The sequence below is a fragment of the Anas platyrhynchos genome, chromosome 3 (assembly GCF_047663525.1).
Source record: "Anas platyrhynchos isolate ZD024472 breed Pekin duck chromosome 3, IASCAAS_PekinDuck_T2T, whole genome shotgun sequence".
NCBI lineage: Eukaryota > Metazoa > Chordata > Aves > Anseriformes > Anatidae > Anas > Anas platyrhynchos.
Window position 1 is genome coordinate 18,104,305 of NC_092589.1, and position 27,198 is coordinate 18,131,502.

Below are 27,198 nucleotides of genomic sequence, written 5' to 3' on the forward strand. Positions count from 1 at the left end.
AGTTCCTTCTGAACAGATAATAATGATTACTCTTTGCTGTGTTAGCAGCAAACTAAATGATTTTTCTTTGTGTGCTATTGTCACACCTTAAAGTCATCTGTTCTCTTTAAATAAAAAATAAAAAAATAATTATCCTTCATAAAACACTTTTACTGAATTCTCTTCCCTCTTTTAGGTTGTGCTTGGGTAAACAATTTATGTTTTTAAGGATCGCTGTTTATTTCAGTAAAGCTGTGCATGCAGTGGAAACTGAGTTTAGGCAGATGCTTAACCATTTTGCAATATTGGGGTCTTAGTGGGCAATTTGGGATTTTGGGGGTGGTTGGTTTTTCTCTTTAAGAAATTGCCCCTGATTGTTTCACATACCATATATTCAAAGGCTTGCATGCATCAGGAATTATGCTCAAATTACTGACTGGATTTTCTGTGATAGATAGCACTGGTGCTAATATTATCATTCATTACAGACAAACAATGTAATAACAGTCCCATCTTTTGTCATGATGACATATAATAAGATCTGCATTATGAGCAATCATCTACTGATGTGTATTTATACCGTAAAACAAATCTCAGGCACAAATACTAGCCAGCAATCTGCTTTTTCTGTTTGTAGCTACTGCTGCAGGTGTTATTTGCTCTCCTCTAGAGAGGATCTGAGTCTGTTGAGTTAGTTGTTTGGTTTGAGCAGCACTGACTTATACTTCCAGTGCCAAAGATACCGCTATTGTCCAAGACAGTGTTCTTCAGGATTTTGATGATCAGGGTGTGCATTTGGCACTATTTATGATTGAATAAATTGTTCACAGAAATTGTGCAAACAAAACCCAGACCGGTGCTCATTGTTCACAGCATGTGACTGCTCTCTTAAACTGAATTCTTTCTTTACTTCTCCTTCTTACCTGAATGACAGCCTGTAACAGGTACATGGAGACCCCCAAGGCCAAGAATAGTAATGTCTTCCGTTAGGGAGGAAAAAAAAAAAAAAAAAAAAAAGGAAAAAAAAAAACAACTTCCTTGCTGGGAAAAATTGAACTGATTCCTACCTGAAGAATTTACTTGTCTTTATGAATGTGAAGGGGGGAGGACATTCATATGGAAACCAACTCACTCCCCAAATATCTGATCCTCCCTCACACAAGTATTATTTAATTCTTTTATAAACTTAATCTTTTAAAATCAGTTTATAGATTCCTATTCTTACTCCTCTTTCATTCCTTTCTTAAATCTGTATTCTCTTAACCTTCCAAAATGTCACGACCTGTTCATGCACTACTTTAATCAGGCCTGTATCTCTCATTTTTCAAACCAAAACAAAGCACATAATTTATCCCAGTCCTAGAAAGCCAAAACACTCTCTTGATGCAGAAATAGTCTTTTGTGAGAATTAGATTAAAATGTTTATATTGTCCAGGTTGGTTCATGGTTAGATAATAGACTGAATCATAAAAAATTTTTATTCTTGACAGCCTTGAGGAAGAGATCACTACCACATTGTGGTTTCTTAATAAACCTTTTTGTCTGTATAAGGCCAACAAATCTGTAGCACTTTGCCCTGAGCTATTTTGCGGTGTGAAATCTCTTCTGGCTAAACAGATTTATTTTGGTGTTAAAAGTTTTGCTTTTTCTATGTTGGGTTGTTTGGTTGTATGTTTTTTTTCAGAAAACTGCTTTTTAGACTGTGGGAAATGCCACAAAAACATCCTTGGTGGAGACTTGTGTATTCATTCACTATGGTACAGCACAGCAGGGGCAGCACCAGCTCCCTCCACAATGAATGGAAACCCTGGGAACTGGGACTCATCTCCTATCTCTCCCATGGACTTGCTGCATGAAGCCCTGAAAAAGTCGCTTCTCATTTCGTACCTGTTTTCACCACTTCCCTTTGTCTGTTTGGGTGGGAAGCTTTCAAGTGCAGCATCCCTTGTGATGTCTGGGTACCTCACATAGCATGAAGGAAACCAGCCGAAGCATTTTGTTGGTGATGAAACCTAAATGATAAAGAGGGGCATGTTCACACGTGAGCTGGTGCTTCAGCACTGTTAAACTCTTTCCCATCAAGGTGTGACCACAAATCGCTCCCCTACCAGTAGCCTATTGGTCAGTCCTCATCTACTTTTATTTGCTTATTCTCTAGTTACCAGAGCAGAGAGCTGGATTTCTTCTCTCAAAGCCTTGAGTATACAGAGTTATTAAACTAAAATTTACCAAACCACTGAAGTGTTTTTTAAAGCAGAAAAGGTCAGATGAACAATTTATCTTCTTTTGCAAGGCTTTTGTTGTCTTAAATGGGTGGGTAATTTGTCAGGTATACTCCAGTTGTTACTTAAAGGTAGTGGAATAATTTTTATATTACTTGTGATAATATTGGCATTTTTTTGACTGTTGACTGTGCATTGAATCGATTGTAACACAATCCATTATTGTACCTCAGACCTATTTGAATCTATTTGCAGCTATCACAATTTCAAAAGAACAAGTTATCCAGGAGCAAGTGATAGGCACTTTACAATCTGACTATTTATTCAAGGTTTAATTCCAAAAATGTGCAAAGTTATATTACCAGAAAAATCCAATAGACCATCACACTATCACCGAGTTATATCTGCATTACTATATTTACTATTTACTGATCCCAGCCTGGGAAATAGCATTTTTGCAACATTTACAAAAATGGTCATGTTGAATCTTTTGGCATAGTCATCTTCACCCCAACTTTCCTGGTCATTGTCAGCATAAGGGAAGGAATCAGTATGGGTTGCACTGCAATAATTCCCCCCTTAGTTACCAGCAGAATTCTTGAACTCTGAATTATATTAAAGCCTGAGCTATCTCTTTGTCATCCCATAGATTAAGGAAGCAATGATATATGTCCTCTGGACTAGCAAGAGAAGTATTCTGGTGTGTTGATAACAGAAAACTAGCCATTTTTATTCTGCAGTTCTGTGGCTGCAAGTGGGCATTAATCATATATAGAAAAGATTAAATAGGGTTTTCTCCAGGGTATGGAAGAGTTCTTAACATCTGTGGTCTCCAGCTCCTGTCAATAAGGATGTGTCTGTTGGTGACTTCATTTTAATCTCTGAAGTTTACATCAGGTCAATATAGCAGCATGTCTTACTTGCTGAGGCTGTGTCATATTTCCTGGGAACTTCATAGCTGTTTTCTCCATTTCAATCACCTTTCATGCCCTATTTTCTGCACTGGGTTAAAAGCTTTCATTAAGTCTCCATTGGTAATTAGTGATGTCAGAGATCCAGTAGCCAGTGGTGGTGCCTTTCAATACACACAGGTTGTGGTTACAGAAGGAGGTGCAAGACTGCTGTTTTAGAAACAGGCTTCAGCCTCAGAAAATGTATTGTTCTGGACTGTCATTGTTTGCCTTTGGTGGCAGCTCATAGGCATTTCTGAGGTCTGTTTTGTTATCTGATGTCACCTGATTTTTAAAACTGATCTGTAATCTAGGAAGAAGTTCCATGTGAGTTTTTCTCTTGTCCATTCTCTGCTTTCACCCTTTGGCTGAAAGCATTGCTTGAAATATCTTGACTTTTTAATTATTTTTCAGAGAGATCTCACAGAATGATGCCTTGGAGGTCATAGAAGCAAATGTGTTTTCCAACCTTCCCAAACTACATGAAATGTAAGTAATGAGCAATCTAAATTCAAAGAATACAATTATAAAGATGCATTATAGGCAAGTATCAAGGTTTTGCAGTTTAGTTCTGGTAAACTCTGAAGAATCCATAGTAATACAAGAACATTGGAAATCTCCCTCTGTCTTTCCCATGTTCTTATCTAACACTCATTCTTTCCCTGGTCAGTCTGAAACCTATCCTCAAACCACTGCTGATATCAGAAAGCAGTGGGGTCTGTCAGTCTGTGGTAGGCTGCTCTTTGGAAGCAGATCTGCTCTCAAAAAAATATATATAGATATAGATATATAGATATAGATATAGATAGATATAAAATAATAATCTGTCACAGTACTGTACAGTACTACTACATCCTGGGGCAACCACACATATTTTAGGATGCAAGCACAGACAGTTTAAGATCAATATATTGATGTATTTCTTCTGATGTTTCACTTTCTCTTTGCAGAAGAATTGAGAAGGCCAACAACCTCGTGTACATTGATCAAGATGCCTTCCAGCACCTTCCAAGCCTTAGATATTTGTAAGATTTTTTTGCTTTTTGAAAGTACTATAATCATTTTAAATGATACAGATGTCTTTCCATCTAACCTGTGCTAAGCAATTTGATGATGACAAGGTAATGCCCTGTCTTCACTTCCCCACCCCACACACTAAGTTGTGTATTGTCAATCCACATTTTCATACACAAGCCTGTACGTGGTCCTCAGAAAAGCTGAAGGTAATATTGTCTATGAAGAATCTATGGAGATTCTCCAATGATCTCCACACACTAAATATTTGAGCTTTTCTAAGTAACATTTGTAAACTGAGTGATGAGAGAAGGGTGTGGGAATTTTTTTCATGACAATGAAAACAGGTCTAGGTGGAAATTCCTCCTGCAAACCTTAGGACAAAAAACCTCTCATCTCTCTTTGCTATGGCTCTGTCTTCTGTTAAACTTCATACACATGGTCTTAAGCATTCAAATTCTCTTTTCTTCAGCAATGACAGTGCTATAGCAATGATTTTCACTAACACTGGATGCGAGATGATTGAAACCTTAGAATGCAAATGTACTGGTGTATGCGATAACTTTATTTTATTAGTCAGCTTCATCAAGAATGCAGTTTGCACAACTGTGGTTGCCACATCTGTTCTCATGGGGTTGCCATCACAATTCAGTGATAATTTAAGCCACCCTTAAAATAAACTACTACCCAAAATATTTTCACAGCTTTTAGCATGTGACCTTAACATGAATAATGACATCTCCTCTGCTATGTATTAAAACCCAAATGAAGTCCAATTAACTCCATTTAGCAGTAATTGTTTTTAATGGCTATAGCTTAAATAGGCTCCTACAGTGCTCTTTGCTGAACAGCATATATACCAAACAGGATATTATCTGGACTTTGATATGTCTATCCTGCTGAGCACATGTACCCAACGTTATTTTCCTTGCTCATATAAGAAGCTTTGCTGATCACAATATCTACTTTTGAGTAAATAAGTGCTTAATTGTCTGGTTAGCTGCTTCTTAAAGATGGGATAAAATCAGGTCAGTGGTCCAATAAGCATGAGTGTTTCGAGTCTCTGAAAATCACTGGTGTCTGGCAGATTCTGGGCTCAGAAATGGCAAGAGACATTGGCTTGAATTTGAACTTCAAGATTCAAGATTTAAGATTTGGACTTTAAGAGATAAGGTTTATTTAGCGCTATACAATGTATCTCATTTCTTACTGACTCCATTCCTTGTATTGCATTAATTAAGTAGTTTATTGGCATTATTGATGTTTTCCACTGGTCCCTCCTTTCTCTGTTTTTCATAGAAAGCTTTTCCAGAAACACAATGATTTGGTGACTAGAAAATTTCTTCAGATTTAATCCATGGCCATTTAATTCAAGTTCATTTTCATTCCAAAACTTTTCTCTAATTTAAATAGAAAAAAACCATCTTTGGTGTTTAATACACTAATGGATTCATATTGCTTCCACTATATGTTTTTATTTTATTTTATTTTAGGAGGCAAAAAAAGACTCTTGCAAGACTGTGAATAATACAAAAGGTGCAGACATCATTGCTCCTAAAGTCTGAACTACTGAATGTGTCTTTCATATTAATGACAAGGTTTGAGGTAGCTGCACCTTTGGCTTTGGTGAAGTGACATCAGTTAACATCACAGGAATATGGTTAAAACACTTTAATCGAGATAGCTTTTCAGCAGTTTCTGAGCTATGTTCCCCACTTAAAAAAGGCAGATGTGTCTGAATTAGTAGAGCAGATACCTGCTGGTAAATTGGCTTACCTTCATATGCCCTGGTCCCCCAGGGGCATCTCCAGCTGGGGTCCACACCAGTTTCCCAAATAGACCACAGTGAGGCAGCAGAGCTGGAGAGGAAGTCATGTACTTGGAGAGATCCTTGGCCCAATCTTCTGCTGTAGACCTTGCTGTAAGACCTCTGTAATCCTTCCTGGTCTGTCCCACAAAGCAGAACAGCTGACACAGGCACCCCTGAATCTTAGGATAAAGAAGTTTAGTGAGACCCACCTGCAATCAGCACAGAAAAGCAGGGTGCTCTTGTATGTGCACATTGCTTTGAGCTTGTTGTGATTCTTCCTTAAGTTTCCAGCCTCAGTGGCAGCCTGGCAGTGTATGAGACATGTAGTCTGTCTGATTCTTTATGACAGTGCCATGGTTATAACAGAACTGTTAAAATGCAGTTCAGAAAATCTTGCAGGAAAAAAAAAAAATATATATATATATATATATATATATATATAATGTATGTATGTATTTACTAGACATTTTCAGAAGGAAAATTTAAAAAAAAAAATAAAAAAGATTTGAGAAAAATTAATCAGTGTTAATGCATGAGGTGGAGGCTAGGCACCATTGCCCATCAGTTTAATGACCTTTGCAACTGTTGTTTCCAAGACTTTATCTGTGCTTCTTCGAAAATAGTCATATAGCCACTAGATCTTATTTATTGGCAGGCAAGAAGCTCTGGCTAACATTGTCAGCCCTCTCATCAGCTTTATGGGCTCGTTATAGCCACTGGCAGTTGAACATGAATATGCTTTTATCTGTGTCAACTTGAGTACAAATACATTTTCCACTCACCCTACTCCCTTTGTCTCCTGCATCATCATTACTAGTATGGCCAAAATACTACGGCGAGAAAAATACTTCTAAAATCCAATGCTGAAATTTCCTAAGCCTTCTAGAAAAATGCAACCTAAACTTTCCTGCCAGTCTTTTAGAAGAGGATGTGAAGAGGATTGTTAATTGGTCTTCTTGGATATGTGCCAAAGAGACAGACTGCTTCAAAATGGTAACTTGTTGACCTTTTCATGGGTACAAGATTATTTGTCTGGCTCTCATTAGGGAGAGCTGTGGCATTGTCTGTTTAATAATGCAGTGATGGCTTTTCAAACCTATTTTATTTCCAAAATTAGTTCTATGTCCTTTGTTTTTTTTTACAGTGCATGCATTGATGTCCTGTATTAAGCAATCTCAAAATAGAAAGGTTTAAATGTGACACTTTTTTTCAGATCAATTTTAAGGGCATACAGCTAGATTGTTGGTGGGAAGGGAAAGGTAGGCCATGAAAATGTTTTTTATCTCTAAAATATTTTTCATTATGGAGAGAACAGCCCAGCCCCAAAGACTCGCAGATGCTTGTACATGCCTGTCCTTAACCCATGGAGAGCCTGACACATGTATGCCTGGCATGCTTCTTAAATCCAGTCTGTATTTATTGCAGATGCAGATGCAGCTAGTCATGCTTAATAGAGATATCCAAGTTGTCTGCAATTGTCCACAAATTGATGACCCTTTTCATAGAATGGGATTTTCAATCAGAAGTGATGATCCATTCATCCTTTTGCATGGGAGCCTCATGTTTAAAGACCTTGCCCAGCAGTGAGTTCCATGGATTATAGACTCAGCATAGCCTGCAAGGCCAGTTCACATGAGTCAGAGGACTTTCTTGCTGGAGTACAGTACAAAGTCACTAGTGTGATTAAGGGGCACATAAATAATACTTCCTGAGTGACGCTCTATTTAACTCAGCCTACCTTGCATTTGCAATTTCCAACTTCCTCAATAAATTGATGGAGTAAACTATGGTCCATGTTTTGTCAGAATAACTCCTACCAACTTGGTATTAAAAAGGTCTGGAAATTTGCTATATCTGGAAATAAGCAGCCAGAATCTTCCAGGAATTAGTTACTGAAAAATTTTTATTCTCTGGTGCTCTTGGTGCAATGTTTTCTTAAATGCTGACTCCAGTAAGCCTTTTCAGAAAGATAATTAAAGCTTTGGAAAGCAGCCATCAGCCATTTGAAAAACAGGTTCTTACTGAGCTGTTTATATATGGCAAGGGGGAACTTAGTTAAAGCACAGATTAAAGAGGACACTTGTTTAAAGCAAGGCTACTAAGGATGTATACATTATATGGTAAACATATTGACAAAACTGTCCTTCAAGAAAGATATTCAGAAAATTGGATTATCTACATTCTAACAAGATTATCCACTTAAAGGCCTCTGGAGATTTGTTGGCTGAATAAAAAGAGAAGAGAGATCTAGGCCGCACTCTAGCTAAGTATTTTTTCAGTTCTTTTTCTGCAATTAATTAAAAGAACATCCTCTCCTATTCCTAATCACTGTTCTGTGCCTCTGTGCAATCAGTACCTCATACCCTTAGATTTACTTCAATATGTAACAATTTGTTGAAGATGCTTTTCTCTTCATCTCATGCTGCTCACTCATGTGATGTCAAATCACCAGTGTAAACTGAACCCTGAGCAATTTTGGATTACTTGAAAGATCAGTAGTATTGCGTCACGCAAGGCCTTGAATGTGTTTATTCACATATATAAGGCAAAACCCCTCCTAACCAGTATTGCATTTTGAGTTTGGATTAAGTTGCCACAGGGAGTAGTGCTTGAACAGCATATAGTAGAGTACCATCATCCTTCATTACCAGAACAAGAGGACCGAGCTTTCCTTAGGAAAGTAAAGTAGAAAGGAAAGCTTTTCATGTCTTCTTGGTTCTGCAATAACCACACAATATTTGGAAGCAGTTTGCTTCTTCATTTACCTATTAAAGCAAATGCGTGCTGTAATTTGTATTTAACAAGTGGCTCTTAAAATTAATTGCATGAATTTTTAGCGTATGACTCATTTAAAAGTAAAGGCACCTTTCAAATAAAATCCTCTACTTCTCCAATGATTTAGAGAGTGTACTTTAGAATACTATAAGGGGGGATTTGAAGGTTCTTCTTCTATTGCTTCTAATTTTTATTTTTTTTGCTAATTCCTTTCACAAAGTATAAGTGCAGAAGTACTTTAAATAATAACAGGCTTATGAAATCCACCTGTTTCATTAATCCTGCTTTCTATTTAACTACATGCAATAGTTTTTCAAAGGCATTTTTGTAGAGCTTTCTTGGTCACACATGACAGCTGTGATTTTTAAGCTAACGTAATGTCAGACCACTCTGACTCCTGGGATGAAACAGTCAATGACATTTCATCAACATTTCCAAATTGGCTTCATGAATATTCACTACACTTCTTTAATTTTTTCCTACATATAATGCAATGCTTTTTGTTATGAGGAAGATAACCAGTTGGCTTTTCAATATGAACCTCTGAGAATATCCAAATACCGCCTCAGAGAGCTCAGATGAGTATTCCTACAAGTGAATGACTATTTATGGACCTTTTTGGTCCTTGTGGATTTGGTTGTCACAGTTGGCTGTTTGGTTTCAGTTCAGTTCATAAAACTTGAAAGTCTGCAACTGTTCTGAAATGGTCTAGGTTCATAATAAACATCAAATGAATGCCTTTACTTTTTTCCAGTCTCAAGCAGTGCTTTTCATCACCATCTAACACCATTCAGGAATGAATCTGCCCCAAAAAAATCGCATCCAGTAATGGAAGAATATTGTTCTATTTAAGTGCCAAGATAAAAAATACCTTCCATATACTACATATACTTCCATTATACTACACCTTAAAGAACCAATATGTTCAGTAAGATATTCTCTACATCTCACACAGTAAAAATACAAAGAGATAATTACCCTTTCAAGAACCCGTATTTTCTTTCTTTGGTACCATAAGCATGGTAATGAGACATTTTGGTGGCTGAGACAAACTCCAGCTCCTCTTTCCTACTGCACTTCCCCAGCCAGGCACTCCACCCTCCTTCCAGCCATCAAACAGCCAACAACCTTCTCTTTCTGCATGGCAATATCGTTTGTTGCTCCTGTCCTACCCTTACTACTGTTCTGGACAACAAAAATTGCTTAACTGGACATGGTGCAGCTCTGTCAATAGCTGTGCCCCCTTTTCCTCCCTGGCTGTGGGCACAGGATTGTCCTTCAAAGTCAGCATTTCTGGGACAGTGTTTCACAGATGTGAACAGCAAAACAGAAGCCAGCAGTGCCCAGTATGGTGGGAGGCTGAAGGTGGTTAAATGCCGAGAATCAAGACCATTTCCCATCAAGTAAACTGCTGAAATGTTCCCATGTATTCGGTTTCTTGCTATCAACGGTGCTTGGGAACAGTGTCCTAACTTTCTCTCACTTTCATGAAATAATAATATTTCCAATTGAATTAATGTATCATCATTTAGATGAGAAGATTAAAATTGTGGTAAGTGAATTTGTATTTTTTTTATTTGAAGAGTTATTATGAAAATTGTTGGACGTGGTGCTTAGTGACATGGTTTATTGGGTGACATTGGTGGTAGTGGTATGGTTGGGCCAGATGGTCTTGAAGGTCTTTTTCAACCTTAATGATTCTATGATTCTCTGAAAATAATTATCCTGTGTCAGTGTGGTTGATTTCTTAGAATATGGTGTGGGAATTAACACTGAAGATATCCTGAGATCATCAGGAGAAAATGTAATTATCCCGGATATGTTTTCTCCCTTGACTGCAGTGGGGGAGAACTCAAGTTGCACTTTTGACAAAAACCTTTTTACATTAGAATATCAAGATTCTTGTGGGTAGATGCTGGGTATGTGGTGAAAGCCTACTTCTTGTGGCTTACATTTTAAGTACAATCTACTTTCTTCTTTTTTAGTTATTGCTTCATTCTTGGGACAGAAATAATAATTGTAATTTCTCCTCTCTTCTTTAGGTTAATATCAAATACTGGCCTTAGATTTTTACCTGTTGTCCAGAAGGTGCACTCCTTCCAGAAAGTTTTACTGTAAGTTGTAATGCTTTTAAAAGCTCCTTTTGAACATTTTGCTGTTCTAACAAAATCTTTCAAGATGTGATTGCCCTTATGCTTGCCTATTAGCTTCATGATAGCATTTTGGGTTGCAATTTTGTAGGCATTGATGTTAATGTCACCTAAAAGGTCTCAGTATTCTCTAGTTCTCCTTTCTATCAAGCATTGTAGCTTGCAGTCTACTGACTACTCTTCCATTAACTACATTATAAATGCACAGCCAGATGTCTCAGGGGACTAGTAGTCCCCTGAGTTCTGTTTTAGTGGTTGAAATTCAAGCCAGGCTGTTGGAAGTGGAAATTTGTTGCCATCTGGTGACAATTCTCTAGCCTGCATAGAAGGAGTTGCTGATCTTGGTGCCATTTTCAGTAGACAGATGGCCACAACAAAGAAAACAAAAAACAAGGGAAAATAACTCTACTGTGCTCATTTTTTTCACTGGTAATAAAACTGTCCAGGGAATAAATTATATTTTTCTAAAAAAATTTCCAGTGCCAACAGGGGGATAAAAATGTAAAATTTTGTGTGAAAGCAGGCTTTTTTTTTGTAAAAGCACTTTTCTGGAAAAAAAATGTATCTATCAAAATTCGAGGGTTTTGATGGAAAAATATCTTGACAGAAATTTTCCCATCAGTTCTGAGTATAACTGAATGCAGAAAACCTGAGAAACAGGCAAATATTTATTCTCTTCTTTTGAACAAGATATATTACTGGTGCATAGGACAAGTTTTGAATCTTCAAGTCCCTGATTAGAAGATTAAAATCTGCAGAAACATGAATCATGCAATTGTCTTAGTAAGAGCCATCAATATAAATAAAAATGCATAGAAAGCATACAGGGAGACACTTGAATATTGTATACCCATATAATATACAAAATACATTTCTGTAATACACTTGTAATTTTGAGAACTGCCCTTCAGGGCTCCTTGAAACCATCAAGAAAATACAATAGGTGTGGAGCTACAGAAACTTCCTCCCGCATACCTTTATCATCAGTCTTAACTAGACTTGAATTACCATGTTCTGCTGAGAAAGAGATATTTTCTTCAGGTGAAATTCCTTACTTTCTGTAAGAATAACTAGGCCTTGACATTGCTTAAGACCTGAAATAGACCTTAGTTCAAAACCCACTGAGGTCAATAAGAAAATTCTTGCTGGCTTCAGTTGCGCCAATATTTAAATCTCAAAGATAGATCTTAACGGGTTATTGAGGTTTATAAGGGCCTCATTGTTTCCCCATAGCAGTAGGAAACTTTTGCTTCTATGGCTGCTGCACTCCCTCCCTATTCCTACCTCTGCTGATCTCAATGTGCAGAAGTGTGGAAGTGTCAGCTAATGCAGTGTTGTGAATGGTAACACAGTTGTGGTTAAATAACTGTCAGTGCGAGATAATTTTGGAATATCTTTTAACTTCAAGCTTTGCAGATAATTCATTTTGTTCCATGCTTTCCAACAGAAACAGCATGAAAACAACCATATCCCCAGTCTAAATTATGAGTAATACTGTTTAACTTCTTTGAGGTCTATTTTGAGCAAGCAACAGAATGTATATCTGCCGTTCTTTTTGTGCATCAGTCAAAACTGCTGAAAGACTGAAATGCATACTTGTCACTTCAACAAACTGAACTGACAGGGGTCCCATGTCTGAAGTTCTTAAGCACATACAAAAGCTTATAATCAAACACATTGACATTAGGAGGGAAACTATTCATGGAACTATATTCATTTAGGTACCCTGCTGAATCAGGCCAAAAAGGCTAATGGATTTTCCATCTTCTGTTTGGGAGGCTCAGAGAAGTGGTGGCCTCCCAACCACTCAACTTGCATTTTCTGAGTAGTGTATTTTCTGGAGGAACTATTCCATCCACATTAGGGTTATGAGACCAAGGTTCTTTGCATTCTAATGGCTTAAACCATTCTGGGAGGCAGGTATGGGGATGTGAAGAACAAGAATATAGAAATGCTTTGCCTTTACCTTTTTCTGTCAGAAAGGTTTGCTCTCTTAAAAACTCAAGTCATCAGCCATTGCATAAAACAGTTCCTCAGATTGAATATAAGAAAAAATACCATGTTTGAAATATCTTTGCATATTGAGAGGCTTGCAGACGTGCAAAGAGGTGTACTTTATATTGTATTTTATTTTTCAGAGATATTCAAGACAATATCAATATACGTACAATTGAAAGAAATTCGTTCATGGGCCTGAGTTCTGAAAGTGTGATTCTGTGAGTAAGACATAACAAACCCATTCTTCTTCTTTCTAGCTTGTTCCTTCTTCAGAAATGGGTTGAGAGGATGGTCTCTTTTCTATCAGCTTCCAAATTCAATTACAGGTTTTAGACTTCTCCTCTACCTCCAAAATCTCTGTATTCTGCTTTACTGTCATGAAAAATGAATGCTTTTGTGGTTTTTGTTGTATTCTAATTCTGGCCCTAATTTTAGAACCACAGTGTAGAATGAATTTTGTAATTACTGATGCCAAGGTTAAATGTATTCCACCTACAACAACAACTCATGTGGTACAAATTGTGTTCAAAAGGATGGTGTGACTCATAAATATTTACAGTCAGACACATCATTCAAAGAAGTTTGTTACTCGGGCAAAATATATGTAGATGTTTTGGAAATATGGTATATTTGTATACAGAGTTAATGCATTGATACAGGCCAGTTCACTATGCAGTTTCATGCTGTGTGGTTAGATGTCTTTTTGTTTGATTTGAACGGTCATGTTTTTTAATAAACTACTTAGCTTCTTTGATCCTTTCTGTTAGTATATCAAAATGCATTGTGTGCTTAATAACAAGTTGCCTTAATTTTGCCTAGTCAGAGTGGAAAAATTTCCCAGTGTGTGTGCCATTTACCTCTCATACCAAAACAGACAAGCAAGAACTGATTGATTTGGTTCGCATTGATTTTGGTAGGACACAGTCAGGCCACCAATACTTGAAGAGAGGACAGTAAAAAGTCACTTGACTGTTACCTCTCCTTTTTCCCTATCAGTTGTCCACAATCTGTATGTCAAGTTCCCTGAAGTTTTTAAACAGACAGACACAAACACACACACACAGAGCTGAGATATACATTCAGTTAACTCAAACATATTCAAGTAACAATACCCCAAATGTACTTATTTATCTTTTCTCCTCTGATAATAGTATTTGCTAACCACATAAGACTTGGTTTTGTCAGACCACTGCATAGCACATACCTTATTTATTTCCATAATACTACTATGGGGTGAGATATACATGTCAGAGTTTAGTGGGATTTGATATCCCAATACCACTCAAGCATTCCAAACACCCAGGACCCACTGAACCTCCACAGTGTGGGGAGAGCCAGTTTTACTAGGTTTACTGTAGCAGGCTCCCAGCATGTTCAAGCCAGTAATTTGGATTACATCTAAGTTTACCCTATGCAGGGATCAATACAGAGCAGGTGAATTTTAAGGGGGTTTTAAATATAGTGATCTAGCCCATATGTCCAAGCTCTGGATCTGTGTCTCCATTGTCACTTGTTGCTATCATAAGACTTCCAGTTTATTCAGGGGAGTCAGTAAGGATGCTGGTTGAAGTGAGGAGAGAATTTGTCTCAATAGAAGCTTGCCCAGGTAACAATGGAGAAAGAACTACAATGAAGCCTTGGGATTTAGTTAAAATTTTGTTTTTTCTTTTTACTGCTTGAATGCAATTTACCAGGTGACAGGAGTCCACACTGCATGGCAACAGTAATTCAGATTTTATGTCCTTAGTATCTCATTGTATTAGCATAATATTCAGTGAGAGAAAACAGTAAGAGCTAATCCTGTGATTAAATGCATCTATATCAGCTTGGCAGCTATGAATGGATAAGACCAATGTAATGTAATAAATGTTTTAAATGCTATAAGCAGGGACATGTCTCTCCTGTGTGCCTGCTCAGTCATGTCTAATAGTGTATGCAAGCGAAGGGGACAGTGACAGTTTTCTTGATCTGACCTGACAGACACTGGAATTATGCACATCTGCCTTCCATGGTCAAAAGAGTAATCCTTTCAACCAGACCCATAACTGATTTTCATGATGACCTGAGCTCACCACCTCAGACCTCAGATAAGTGGGTCACTTGCATGCTCAGTTTTCAGTGTGAATTAGAAACCCTACATCCGTGTTTGCTGATAGTTTTATTAAATCATGCCAGTTTTGCCACCTATCAAACTTGTCATGCCCTGTTGGAAAGAGCATGAGTTGCAAAGCAACAAGATGAAAGATTACACTGTAAAGATGATAAATATAACTAACTCAAGTGTAAATTTTCAGGACCATGAAGGGAAGAGATGGAAAGACATTAAACATTAATTACTTAATGCACTTCAGTAAAAACTTGGCAGAAAGCCCTCCCAGTTCACTACCTGTGTCTTCTCTCAGGAGAAGGATCCTGGGGAGATGGGGAGCAGGAAGGCAATATAATTTGAAGAGACAGCAGGTGCAGGAAGAACCAGGCAGTTTGTTACTAGCCTCATCCTTTTTTACTTCCTGGGTCTTTTTGTTGTTGTTGTTGTTGTTGTTGTTGTTTTGGTTTGTTTTTTTTTGTTTGTTTGTTTTGTTTTGTTTGTTTGTTTTTGTTGCTTTTTTTTTGTTAGTTTGATTGCTTTGTTTTGATTTGGTTTTGGTTTTGTTGTTTTTGTGTTTTGTTGTTACTTGGTTGGTTGGTTTTTGTTTTGGTTTGATTTTTATTTTTTTTGGTAATTATAGGCAAAGGTTAAGCTATTTCAAAAGCATCTTGAAAAAAAGCATCTTGTAGATGGCACCAACAGCACCAGAAAGGTTCTGGTCTCACCCATTCTGGGATTAACCTGGACCAGCTTTGTTAGATTCACTGAAGGCTTTCCAGGGCAGCAGAGCAGCACCAGTGTCTTAATCAGTTCTACTTATGTTTCAGAAACTTACTGTAGCTGTCATCTCTGACGGTAATGCTGAGCTTCCCTGTTCATAGCTGTATCTAAATCCTTCCTGTAACTATTGGGAGCTTATCAGCTGGGATTCATAGAAATATCATAATTTAAGCATTTATTTAATAATTTTACTTGTTTGAGATCCTTTTCACTGATTTTAATTACATGCATATAAATTGTGAACATGTATAAGAACATTTTTTATTTCTCTGTTGCAGATGGCTAAATAAAAATGGGATTCAGGAAATTGAGAATCATGCATTTAACGGAACATACCTGGATGAGCTGTAACTATTTCTGTTGTTTACTATTCTGAAAATAAATTATTAGAAGGTAGCTATTTCTGCAAGGTATTTTTTTTTTTATTTCAGATTGTTTTAGCATCAATATTGTGTTTTTCAGAAACCTAAGTGACAATCAAAACTTAGAAAAATTACCAAATGATGTCTTCCAAGGAGCCAACGGGCCTGTTGTTTTGTAAGTAATATTCAGATTTTACTTTTGTTTGTTTTTTTGTTTGTTTGTTTGTTTGTTCCTTTTTCTCATCATTAAGCCCCCAGAAAAGGTCAAAGAAGAACATATGAATACAACACAACTCCTCACAACTCCTGCAATTCAAAATTGGAGGTGTAGTTCTGAATATAAAAAACTGGAAGCCAAGTCACTCTAGATCCATGTTTTCACTCTTTCCTCGGGGTTTTTGGAGTATTTGCATCCAGGGATTTATATCCAGATTCACCACACAGTGAATCACCATAACAGTGTATTAGCTGAGTTAGTTCTCAGTGCCTAAATCTGAATTGCTCCCCCTTGAACTATTTAAAACCAGTGAAGATCTGCCCTGCATCTTTAAAGCTTAATCCTAAAGATAAAATCCCTACCCTGCAGGGACAGGGATCCCTATATATACATATATAGGGATATATATATATATATACACGCATATATATATTACACATCTATATCACACAGTTACAGCAGGATCTCTTGGTGGGTGGTAGGCTGGAAAGCAAGATCTCAGCAATAGGGAGTTCAACAATAAGATGCTCACATCTATCAGTCTATCTATCAGCACCTCATGCTACACTTTGACAAGTTGTAAAACACCTGTGAGTGTGCACAACTTCTTGTGAGCATCAGCCACAGAACATAACAGTTGCAGCAAAGACAATGATGTCTTTTTTTGTGTCACAAATTCATTGACTCTTTTCTTTCTTCCCATTTTTTCTGGACGTCCAGAGAAAGCTAGGAGTCAGCCAGAAAAGGTGAAAGCAGGTATTGGGAGCTGCTGGAAGATTTTACACAGAGATTAAAGTGGTTAGAAATCTAAAAAAATGAGAGGAGAAAGTGGCTAGTTAACTTTGAGTTCAGATAAAAGCACTCCTGAAGGCCTTTTTACATGTTGTTATGACACACCTATGCTACACCAATGATAGAAAGAGCTAACCTATGGGTTACTGCATTCTTCCCTGTTACCATCACTCCTTCAGTGACTTTCTCCTTTGGAAAAGACTAGCAGTGGAGTATCTTTTCAGCATCTTTTCAGCAATAACATCATTGATGTTTCTTTGGAAAAGCATTGTTTCCTGTAGCAAAGAGTAAATGCATTTTCTTTGCAAGTTGTAGCTGATTCACAAGGTTTATCAAATAGATTTGTCTGTAGTTCAGACTCATTTGATAGTTCAATTTCTAACACCAAGTTATTTGTGCAAGAAGTTTTCTATTCCATTACTTGTATATCCACTGTTCTATGGATGGGAAATTACCTTTTTATCCTGACTGAGATCAAGAAAGCTACATCTGTCACTATAGCTTACACCTTGAATGTGCTTTGTGGAAATGATTGACCCATAATAATATCTTTGCTGGGAAAAACAGTGCTGTTGAAATAAAATTTGTGTTGCAAATTGCAATGTTTTATTAGACTGAATGTCAGGATGTTTTAACTCTTGTTCTTCCTGAACCAGTGCTCTACAGTCAATTAATAACAACTCCTATTTTATATTTCAGAATATTGAAACAGCATGAAAGATAGACAAACACAAATAGTAATGTCAGAAAGCACAAGCCTTAGCACCTTGTCTGCTTTATACTTGGCTGCACAATTTCAGCAATCAATTCCTTTTGGAAAGACATCAAGTTTTGAGCTACAGAATTTCAGTACTGACAGTAAGCAAGTAAATCAAATGGCTAATTAATCCCACACATATACACATTCTTTCTATACAGAAATACTCTTTATTGCTAACTTGAAATTTTGTAGCTTCACTTTTCATCCACATTGTTTCGTTTAGTCTTTTCCTGGTGCTCCCATAGCTGTAGTGGCCTACATGAGCTTTTACTGGAGACCCTACACAACTCTTCATTCCACAAGCATTAAGATCATTTTGGGAGTACCAGCAAATTGAAGGAAGCTGTAGGAAGCCTCACAGATTCCCCCTCTCTATAAATATAATTCAGCTGCTTAATGAGGGTCCATTCTGGGCTGAGTTCTCTGGCTGCATCCTGCCTCAGAGACAGGGCAAGGTATGTCTGTGGTCTGTCCTGTCCTTGCAATTCGTTTTTAACAGAAAATCCGCATATGTTGGCCATGGGAGAGCTCCAGTAGATCCCCGGCTAGACAGCTGAATCCCTGAAGCACAGCCAGAGAGTAGTTTAGATACAACTGCTGAGAAAATTGGTCTCACTGATCACTCCTCTCTGATGTCTGTTCTGCCAGCCACATCTTGCTCTCTTGCTATGTTCCTTTCAGACCTAAACAGGACTATCAGCTGGTCAGTATTTTGACTAATCCCAGTAACTGATTCCCAGAGGGAAAGGGAAGTGTTTGTAAGAAAAGTCAGATTCATTTCACTGTTCCTGCACCGGCTGCTGTCAAAGGTGATGACTAGCAGCCAAGCATTAATAATATGACGTATTCCTGTCACTGATGCTTTCTGGTTTGATTTCTTCTGCTATTTAATCTTCTAGTTCATCTTGCTTATTTAATTTACCATTCCTGTAACTAGGAAAACATCCCAAAGAAACTCTGTGCTGAGTTCTGCTTCTGCTCCATGATGATTCAGTGGATAAAGCAACCAAACTACATACACAACATCTGTGTTTCTGTTTGGGGGGGGGGGGGGGGGTAGTCTGCTGATGGTGTATCGATAACTATCCCTAACAGGCATCCCAGCAAGCCCTGCAGTAGTTTACAAAGCACTTTCCTCAGCTCACTTTGGTTTATGGACAATAATGAACAAAAAAAAAAAAAAAAAAAAAAAAAAAAAAAAAAACACTTTTTAAAAGAAGAATTTTCATGGGAAAATATTGAATATTTATGAAATTGTTTAGATATGGCCAGAGACCCAGTAATATTTTAGCTGCTGGAATATCCAGGTGATATTCCTATTCATATTTACTTGTTACTTCTATGCAGTATAATAACAGTTTGGAGGTACTGAAGATTTCTGGCTAATGAGACTAGGAAAACATTTTTGATTCTTGTTCAGAATTATGAACCCTTGTGAAGTTCTGTAGGCTCTTATTGATGTCATGAGTGATACTGTCTGTGGATTTAAATAGAAAGCTGCTTTTGGTGAATAATGAACATGTTCTCTAGGTGACAGTTTTCATTAGGCAGTGAACTAAGGACAATAGTCAGTCAATGAAACAACTGAGATTGTTCACTGCAACCCAATTACTACTTTAGGTGTCTAAGTCAGAAATCAAAAGCCTAAAATTTCTCTTCAGCTGCTCCTGTGAGACACAGATCAGTCCTAAAAGAACCTCAGGACCAAACCTTGGCTTCTCTCAGCCTGACCTGCAGAAGTATTTCTGCTTCCACCAGCCCATCTTGTCCTTGTTCACAGAAGTTATGACCCTAGGTCAGTGCAGCAGCATGTGGTCCATCTTCATTCCTTTGCTTCCACAATTCACTGTCCAGTTGGCAACTGAAGCTGCCAGCAAGCTACAGGTGTTAATACCCCAATACGAAAATGGGCATACCAGTGGGGCAGGCACAGACTGCCTTCTGAAGGTGTTACCTGAAGGTGGGACATTCTTTCAGAGCCTGGATCCAAACCCTCCAGCTGTGGGCACAGTATCGACACAAAGATCCTCTTTACCAGCAGCCAGTAACTGCTTTATTAGATGAATATAAATTTCTTAGATGTGACCACCCTACCCTACAGACAGAGTCAAAACAGAGACATTTTCTGGTATTAATTCTGGTTTTCAGAGAGGAGAAGAGGTGCAAATGTGCATGTTGTACGTAGAGAGGGTCTGAACTTCACTGTACGCTGCCAAAACTTTGTCTCCCCTTCAAGTAGCACCACTCTACTGCATTAATATGGTAATAAAAGCAATTTGTGCCTGTTATGTAATAGAGATAAAATAACATGTTGTCCTGGCATCGTACTGTTATAGATTAATGTACCTTGGGAGGGGAGGCATGGAGAAAATGACAAATATTGTCAGTTCTATTCCCTTGTTAGGGGGAATTTTTTTCTTTTGTGAGAGAATAAAGAAGAGCACCCTCAGCAAACATTGCATTCTGCATTACTCTCATGCCATAAGAGCATGGGAGCTAAGGGAGGACAGGGTGGTTTTTATGTAGTCCATTTCACTGTTGATCTAAGAGAAAGAAGTATGCACTTCTGCTGTCGCAAGCTGAGGGACACCGTCTGTTCCTAGCCAAGGAAATATGTGGATGTTTTGCCCCAGCTGTTACACCCTGGAGCCATGGAGACAGGTTCTGTGGAGATGGAGCATCACTAGTCCTTCTTCCCTTTCCCTACCTGTGTAGCGCAAGTCATGAATTAGTGTTTGCATAATGTTTTTCCCCCTGAAAGCCTCACTGATGCTCTCTGTGATATGTTTGTAGCTGCTGCTTCCATTGCTGCCTTTGATAGCCCATCCCACACAATAATTGCCTTCCACATAAATGCACCTCTTCTAACCTCCTGTAATCTTACCCCTTCCTTTGCTTCAGTCTGTATTCTTTGGTTTTTAAAGCTCTGGAAATATTTCAATATTTTTGTTCTTCAAAGTTTGAACTACATCACTTCTGTCTCTCTTTAGTCTCTTTTCCTTCTTAATGAGCACAAAATCTGGTATCCTCAACATCTCCTCACATCTGTAACATCCCGTGAGATTCTCTCTTTGTGTTTATTGCCTTTTCCATGGTAGGCTTTGCATGATGTGATGTTCATGAGGAACATCACAAAATTCTCTTGTGATTTCATCAATCTACTTCATCAATCTTTTTATTTATTTATTTATTTATTCCGCCTGTAACAGCATTCTTGGATGAATAGTGTGTTTCTTTTGGTATTTACTAAACCTAGAATCATATGGATCTAATAGTTTTTGTCACTGCTAATCTTTACCCAGAGGGTTGTGGGATCTTTTTCTTTTTTCTCAAATCAGACTAACTTCACTTGATTGTTGTTTGCAATTAATATTATTTAATGTTTCATTGAGAAACTATTAATTTATCACCTGATCCTGTTTTCAGCACAAATTTCCAGCTGATCTCTTTTTAATCGGTACTCTGATACTGACTAGGACAGTTTAAAACACATACCTACTGTAGAGTCGAAGTAAATTTGCTTTTTATCATAATTTTCATATGTTTTTTTAAAGGGATATTTCCAGGACAAAAATCAGTTTCCTGCCAGGTCACGGATTAGAACTCATTAAGAAGCTAAGAGCAAGGTCTACATATAATTTAAAAAAACTTCCTGATTTAAGCAAATTTAGATCATTGATTGAGGCAAATTTCACCTATCCTAGCCATTGCTGTGCATTTACAAACTGGAAAAGACAAAAGTAAGTGATTTCATTTGTTTCTCTTTTTGATGCTTCTCAGACATTGATAGTGAATTAAACAAACTTCTTCAAAATCTGGATATAAATAAACATATAATACATACATGTTTATTCATGTTACACAGTGTACTGCCTCTCCATTCCAGGTTGGTAATAAATATTGATAGTTGTACTAGCATCGCTATTATCTCCAGCTAAGACTCTAGACCACATTCGTCATAGGGTCATCTCTCACTGGGACCTGCTGTCCTGGATCAGCCTGGAGCCACACTGAAGATATCCGACAAGAAACATGATGATAACTTTTCAGGAGGTAACTGGAAGGATATTTGTGTTTCCAGAGAAGCTGGTAAATACCTTGCCACCAATTCACATGGGTGACAGAACTACGGAGTGGTGTTAACCTCTTAACCTCAGGAAGCCACACTGATGTTGGAACCAAATAGAACAGAAGAGAACAAAACAGAACAGTTCAGTTGGAAGGGACTTACAAAATCATTAAGTCCAACCACCTGACCACTTCAGGGCTAATCAATACTTAAAGCATATTAATGAGGGTGTTGTCCAAATGCCTCTTGAGCACTGACAGGCACAGGGCATCAACTATCTCACTGGTGTTTGAGCTCTCTCACAGTAAAGACATGTTTCCTAATATCCAGTTGAACCTCCTCTGGTGCAGCTTTGTACCATTCCCATGTGTCCTATCATTGGTTACCAGGGAAAAAAGACCAGCACTTTCCCCTCTATTTCCCCTCCACAGGAAGTAGTAGAGAGATGTCACCTCTTAGCCTCCATTTCTCCAGACTAGACAATACAAGAGTCCTCAGCCTCTACTCATAGGACGTGCCTTCCAGCCCTTTTACTGGTATTGTCCTCCTCTGGATGCTTTCAAGTATCTTAACATCCTTTTTATATTGTGGATCCCAAAACTGCATACTATATTCAAGGTGAGGCCTCACCAATGCCAAATATAGTGGGAGAATCACCTCTGCCACAGGTACTTCATCTGTCACATCTGCATACACATGATTTTTGGACATAATTTCTGAAATGGTTGAGCTAGAGCAATCCCCTTAAACTCAAATTCACTGGGTCAGGGAGGTCTTTGTAGACTCCCAAACTAATTTTCAGTACTTGTTTTATTTTGCCATCATCAAGACGAACTGAGACTTCAGGTATGAAGTGACTCACATTGAGTATTTTCAGCTGTTCAGATAAACCTTAAATGTTACATGTGATCTAATGAACCTCATGAATTTGCGCCACTGGAAAACCTGAAAGATTGGTTCCTGTGGCAACATGTTATTGTTTGAAATTCTTCTTTTACTGGAAGTCCTCAAAAAAAAAAAAAAAACATTTTATGGATCATTGTTATAATTCAAGACATTGTCTTCAGAACATGCCTAAAATTTCAAAGAAAAGTAAAACCATGCATAAAAAAGTACAAACTATTTGTAAATTTCATTTAGATACTTATAATAGCCATTTATTTTACTTTTAGCAGTGTATTGTCACCTGGCAATGAAAGATGCCTGGTCCTGCTATGCTGGTAGCTAGTACATATCACCCATATGTGTGTTGCAAAACTAAATTGGAAAAGTGCAAGTTTGATATTGGACACTACAGTGGTAAGGAAAGTACCTGGCAGAATCCATCCCTCATTGCCAGTTTCTGATCCAAAATTCTAAACTTTTTGCTGCAAGTGGTTATCAGCAGGTGATATTTTCACATATTTCTACAGGCTTACTCAGGCACAGTGCTTGGTTGCCTGCTAATTAGAAATGGTTCCAGTCCTTCCAGTGCTGGTGGCAGAGTGGTATTTCCCAATGAGTTCAGAGGAAGCATGTTTAGTTCTAAAAAGCTAAATCAGCAAAGGGATTTTGATGTCACTTTATCATACATATTTTTGAAGGTACTTGACTTCTGGACTGCCTGAGCCAAATCAAGACCCAAATCCTAGAATCCACACTGGAAAGTAGGCAACAGGGCTTTTTAAAATCAGGTTAAGAGTTACTGATGAAGGAAGGCAACAGGAGAAGATGGCACTGAGCTTTTAGTTAGCTCTCAGCATCCCCTCCCTCTGAATAAATTTTGTGCCACAATTACCCAGGGGAATTGAAGCCCACAGCACTCACTTCCCCCATAGTACAGCTCCAATTTGGGGCATCTCTACCCTGGCAAGTAAGAAACCGAGGAGGATACTGACAGCCCTTCCCAAAACCCGGGTGAGTGTAATTTTGCAAAGAAATGCCAATGAACTGAGCAGCACTCAAAAGACAAGTGCAGATGGCCAGTGAGTTGGCCAATCTATTTTAAATGAATGAAAAGTCCTTCAAACAGCAGAAGAAAATGACTTAAGATCATTTTTTTGTAGAGTTAGTAAAACTGAATTTTTAAGGTGCATTAAAAACCTTTTTGTTTTTTTCTACAGTACCTTTTTGTTTTTTTCTATACTTAAAATATTGAAAAGGATGTTAATTTCTGATTTTAAAAGCTAAACACACTTTTGAAAGAATAGCTATTCTTTAGTTGCAGAGACTTTTTTCCATTTCACTTTATTCTAGTAATTTAATTCAAAGAATATTCCACTTAATTGTAGCTGACAAGGCAAGAAGGCTTTTGTTTATTATAAAGTAGGTGTAGAAGAGGAGCAACGCATTGAAATCTAGAAGGACAAGGGATCAAGAAACAAACTGTGTCTATCTCTGTCTATCATTATGAACTCCTGTGTTAAATAAATACATCTAGATAAACCATTTTCTGTATACAGTACATTCAAGATAGTTTTGTTTCACTGTTAAAACAACCAATTCCTGGTTTCCCATATTTAAATATTAGTTAAGTTTTCAGCCAACTAGACTAGGACAAGAATCATTAGGAATATAGCATTCATTGTCCTGTAAAAGAAATGCATCACTGCTGGGTAAAAAATATAAAAATTCAGACTTGAGATCTGTATATGCTCTGATATATGATTATATGAATAAACATATACATATCAACTGTATCTCCCTGATCAACAGAACAAATTGAATTCATTTTTCTATGGTTTTAATGGTTGCCAGAATTATCTTTTAAAAATACTAGGCGTAAATACAGAATTATTTAGATCATTTTTTTTCCTGTTAACTTCATTTAAATGCAATTAAAAATGGTCATTTAATTCATACAGTCGTGTCGTGTACTGAAATTGGTGGGAGACCAATATCCTCTCTCCGGTTTAAAGAGAGAATATGTGTGCAAGTTAGTTCAGTGCTGTGAGTCTGAATATGATAGGTATTCCCATGCACTTCAGCAGAGGTTAGTCACATCTGCAGCAGCTACATCCACTTGCATTTCAAAGCAGTTTTCTTGACAAGATGTGTGTGCATTCAAGACTGCTCAGGATTTTGAAGAGCTATTAATAGTCTGCAATGTTTGCTCACACAACGTCTAGTATTCCTTTGGCAAGAGCTGCATTTGGTTTAGTGCAGCAGACATTTCTTACTCTGGTGGGAACAGTGATGTTACCTGACTTGCTGTGCATCTTCACAGGAGCCACACATTCCTCTATAACAGTTTAGATCTCAAAATATTTCTAGGTAGTCCAGGAAGTATAAGAAGGATGCCTCATTATACTGTAAGTGCATTTCTAAGGATCACTGAAGCATTTGATGCTCATGTGGGAAATCTCAGAAGTAATTAAGTCAGGGGTGTGTGGCCCCTTTCTGGCTGCCCCATTTGCCCCAAATCAAAGATTTCCTATCTTTGATATTTCTCCAGCACTTAAGAACCTTAGATAAAATAAATCACCGTAGTAGATAGTGATCACCTCTCCTAAACGCATTTGCACCAGCTCTGTTGTGCTAGTGGAAATGTTAAACCTGTTATAGAGGCAGTGCCTTCTACATTTTGGAGGATGTCCCATCAAGCACAGACCTGCCAGACTGAGACACAAATTAAAATGTTGGCAGTTTTGATTATTTTCTTCCCTATTCTAAGAAGGATTTTATGATAAATATTGATCTGAAGATTTATTACACTGGAATATTGTGATGGTGGCCTCACAGGAGCTAACCTGCTTTTTAGGACAAGTCCAGTGTAGTGCGTTGAACTCTCACATTCTCCTGTGACTGGAAAATAATATCTTTCAAGCTCAGATAGGGTAGAAGCTGGATGTTAAAACCCTCAACTTGACATAGACCATTATATAATCCCACAGGCTTTCCTTGATATAAAGATCACCTTCTGCTTAAATATCTGCATCATTATTACTGTCCTTACACATGATCATTATTTTTTGGAGAAGCTATCACTTGAAAACCTATTTTTTAAAGAACATGGCACATAGAGTTGTGTTTGGGCCTTGTTTCATGAGAACGTAATACCAGTTGCTTCCTACTCACTTGATGTCATTTTTTGGTAAGGATGTTTGGTTCAAGATAGGGCCTAACACAGAACTCAGGTCTGGACTATTTATTCTGCTAATTATGTTTCTCAGCACACGAGATCCTGTTGTCACCAGATCCAGATGGAGTGCATGAAATAACTACTTGCACGAGGGTAGTTATACTTGTCAGAGTGCTTTGCCAATTTTAATGTTGCTTTTTAAGTTGTCCTTTCCCTGGTTTATTATTCAGAGTGTTTACTTGAGCAAAACAGTGTTAAACAGCAGCAGAGTGTTAAAAATAGTCTGAATAAATGAACTATTATAATGCTTGCCTTCTCAAAGGAAAGCAAGGCCCAACCTCTTGCCAAAAATGTTTTAAATTATTGTTCTGAGAGTACAAGGGGCAAATATCTCAGGACAGTCAGTACCAGATGATGGCTTTTCTTTCCCTTGGGAGTTTGCAACTGCCCGTCACTCTGCTTACCGTGCAAGGAAGCATCCGGGAGACTCCTCACTACCTATCCTCAGAACAAACATAGTGGCTAACTCGGTCTGATTTTGTTTGGGAGCTCTGGGTGTTAAATAATTCAGGAATGAATAAATAATAATAATTAGAAATATTTCATTGGCCTTACATAGCTGTCTTATCTGTTAGATGGATTTAACTGTAGGTAGTGCCTCCATAATTTAGGAAAATGTTTATTTTTAACTCATAGATGGGAAGCAATTGGATGAAACCAGTTTTCTTCAGTTCATTTACAAAGAACTACTAATTGCAGTAGTTTTCAGTGTCCTCAAGTGCCTGTTACACTGAAAGCTGAGGGACTTTCTCATCCATTATTGCTCCCTGGAAGCATACACTCCCTCTCAGCTAGAGAACTGTTGATATATTGATCAATATGCTTGGCCCCTCACTCATCCTCACGCAGGCAGAACACAGGGGAGCAAAATGTAATGCCTTGTTATTGCTATTGTGACCTCCATAGTGCATATTTGACCTCACAGAAAATCGGCTTTCTGCCTCAGTTGACAGGCAAGATAAAAAATATTGATAATAGCAGAGGATGCTCGAAACCTCATAGGAAATGTTCCTCACCTTCTGGTGCTGGGCCTTCATTAGTTTTTCTTTCTTCCTTTTCAACTTGATTTTTGGAAGATGTAGTGAGTGCACAAAGTCAAAGGGTAAAATTG

General features: G+C 37.7%; 1 protein-coding gene across 5 annotated transcripts in view; it reads left to right on the top strand.

The window, feature by feature from the left end:
• The window catches only part of FSHR (follicle stimulating hormone receptor), a 156,433-nt gene that overhangs the window by 126,282 nt on the left and 2,953 nt on the right, over nt 1-27,198 (top strand). For 3 of the 5 annotated variants that reach the window (XM_021267214.4, XM_021267213.4, XM_021267212.4), the window contains 8 exons: nt 3,566-3,640; nt 4,102-4,176; nt 10,793-10,864; nt 13,039-13,116; nt 14,879-14,989; nt 16,046-16,114; nt 16,230-16,304; nt 21,453-21,638. In XM_021267214.4, the coding sequence (XP_021122889.4) occupies nt 3,566-3,640; nt 4,102-4,176; nt 10,793-10,864; nt 13,039-13,116; nt 14,879-14,989; nt 16,046-16,114; nt 16,230-16,304; nt 21,453-21,638 (741 nt within the window). The remainder of the gene's footprint in view (nt 1-3,565; nt 3,641-4,101; nt 4,177-10,792; nt 10,865-13,038; nt 13,117-14,878; nt 14,990-16,045; nt 16,115-16,229; nt 16,305-21,452; nt 21,639-27,198) is intronic. The other 2 variants (XM_021267215.4, XM_005012095.6) reach the window with 2 other exon arrangements.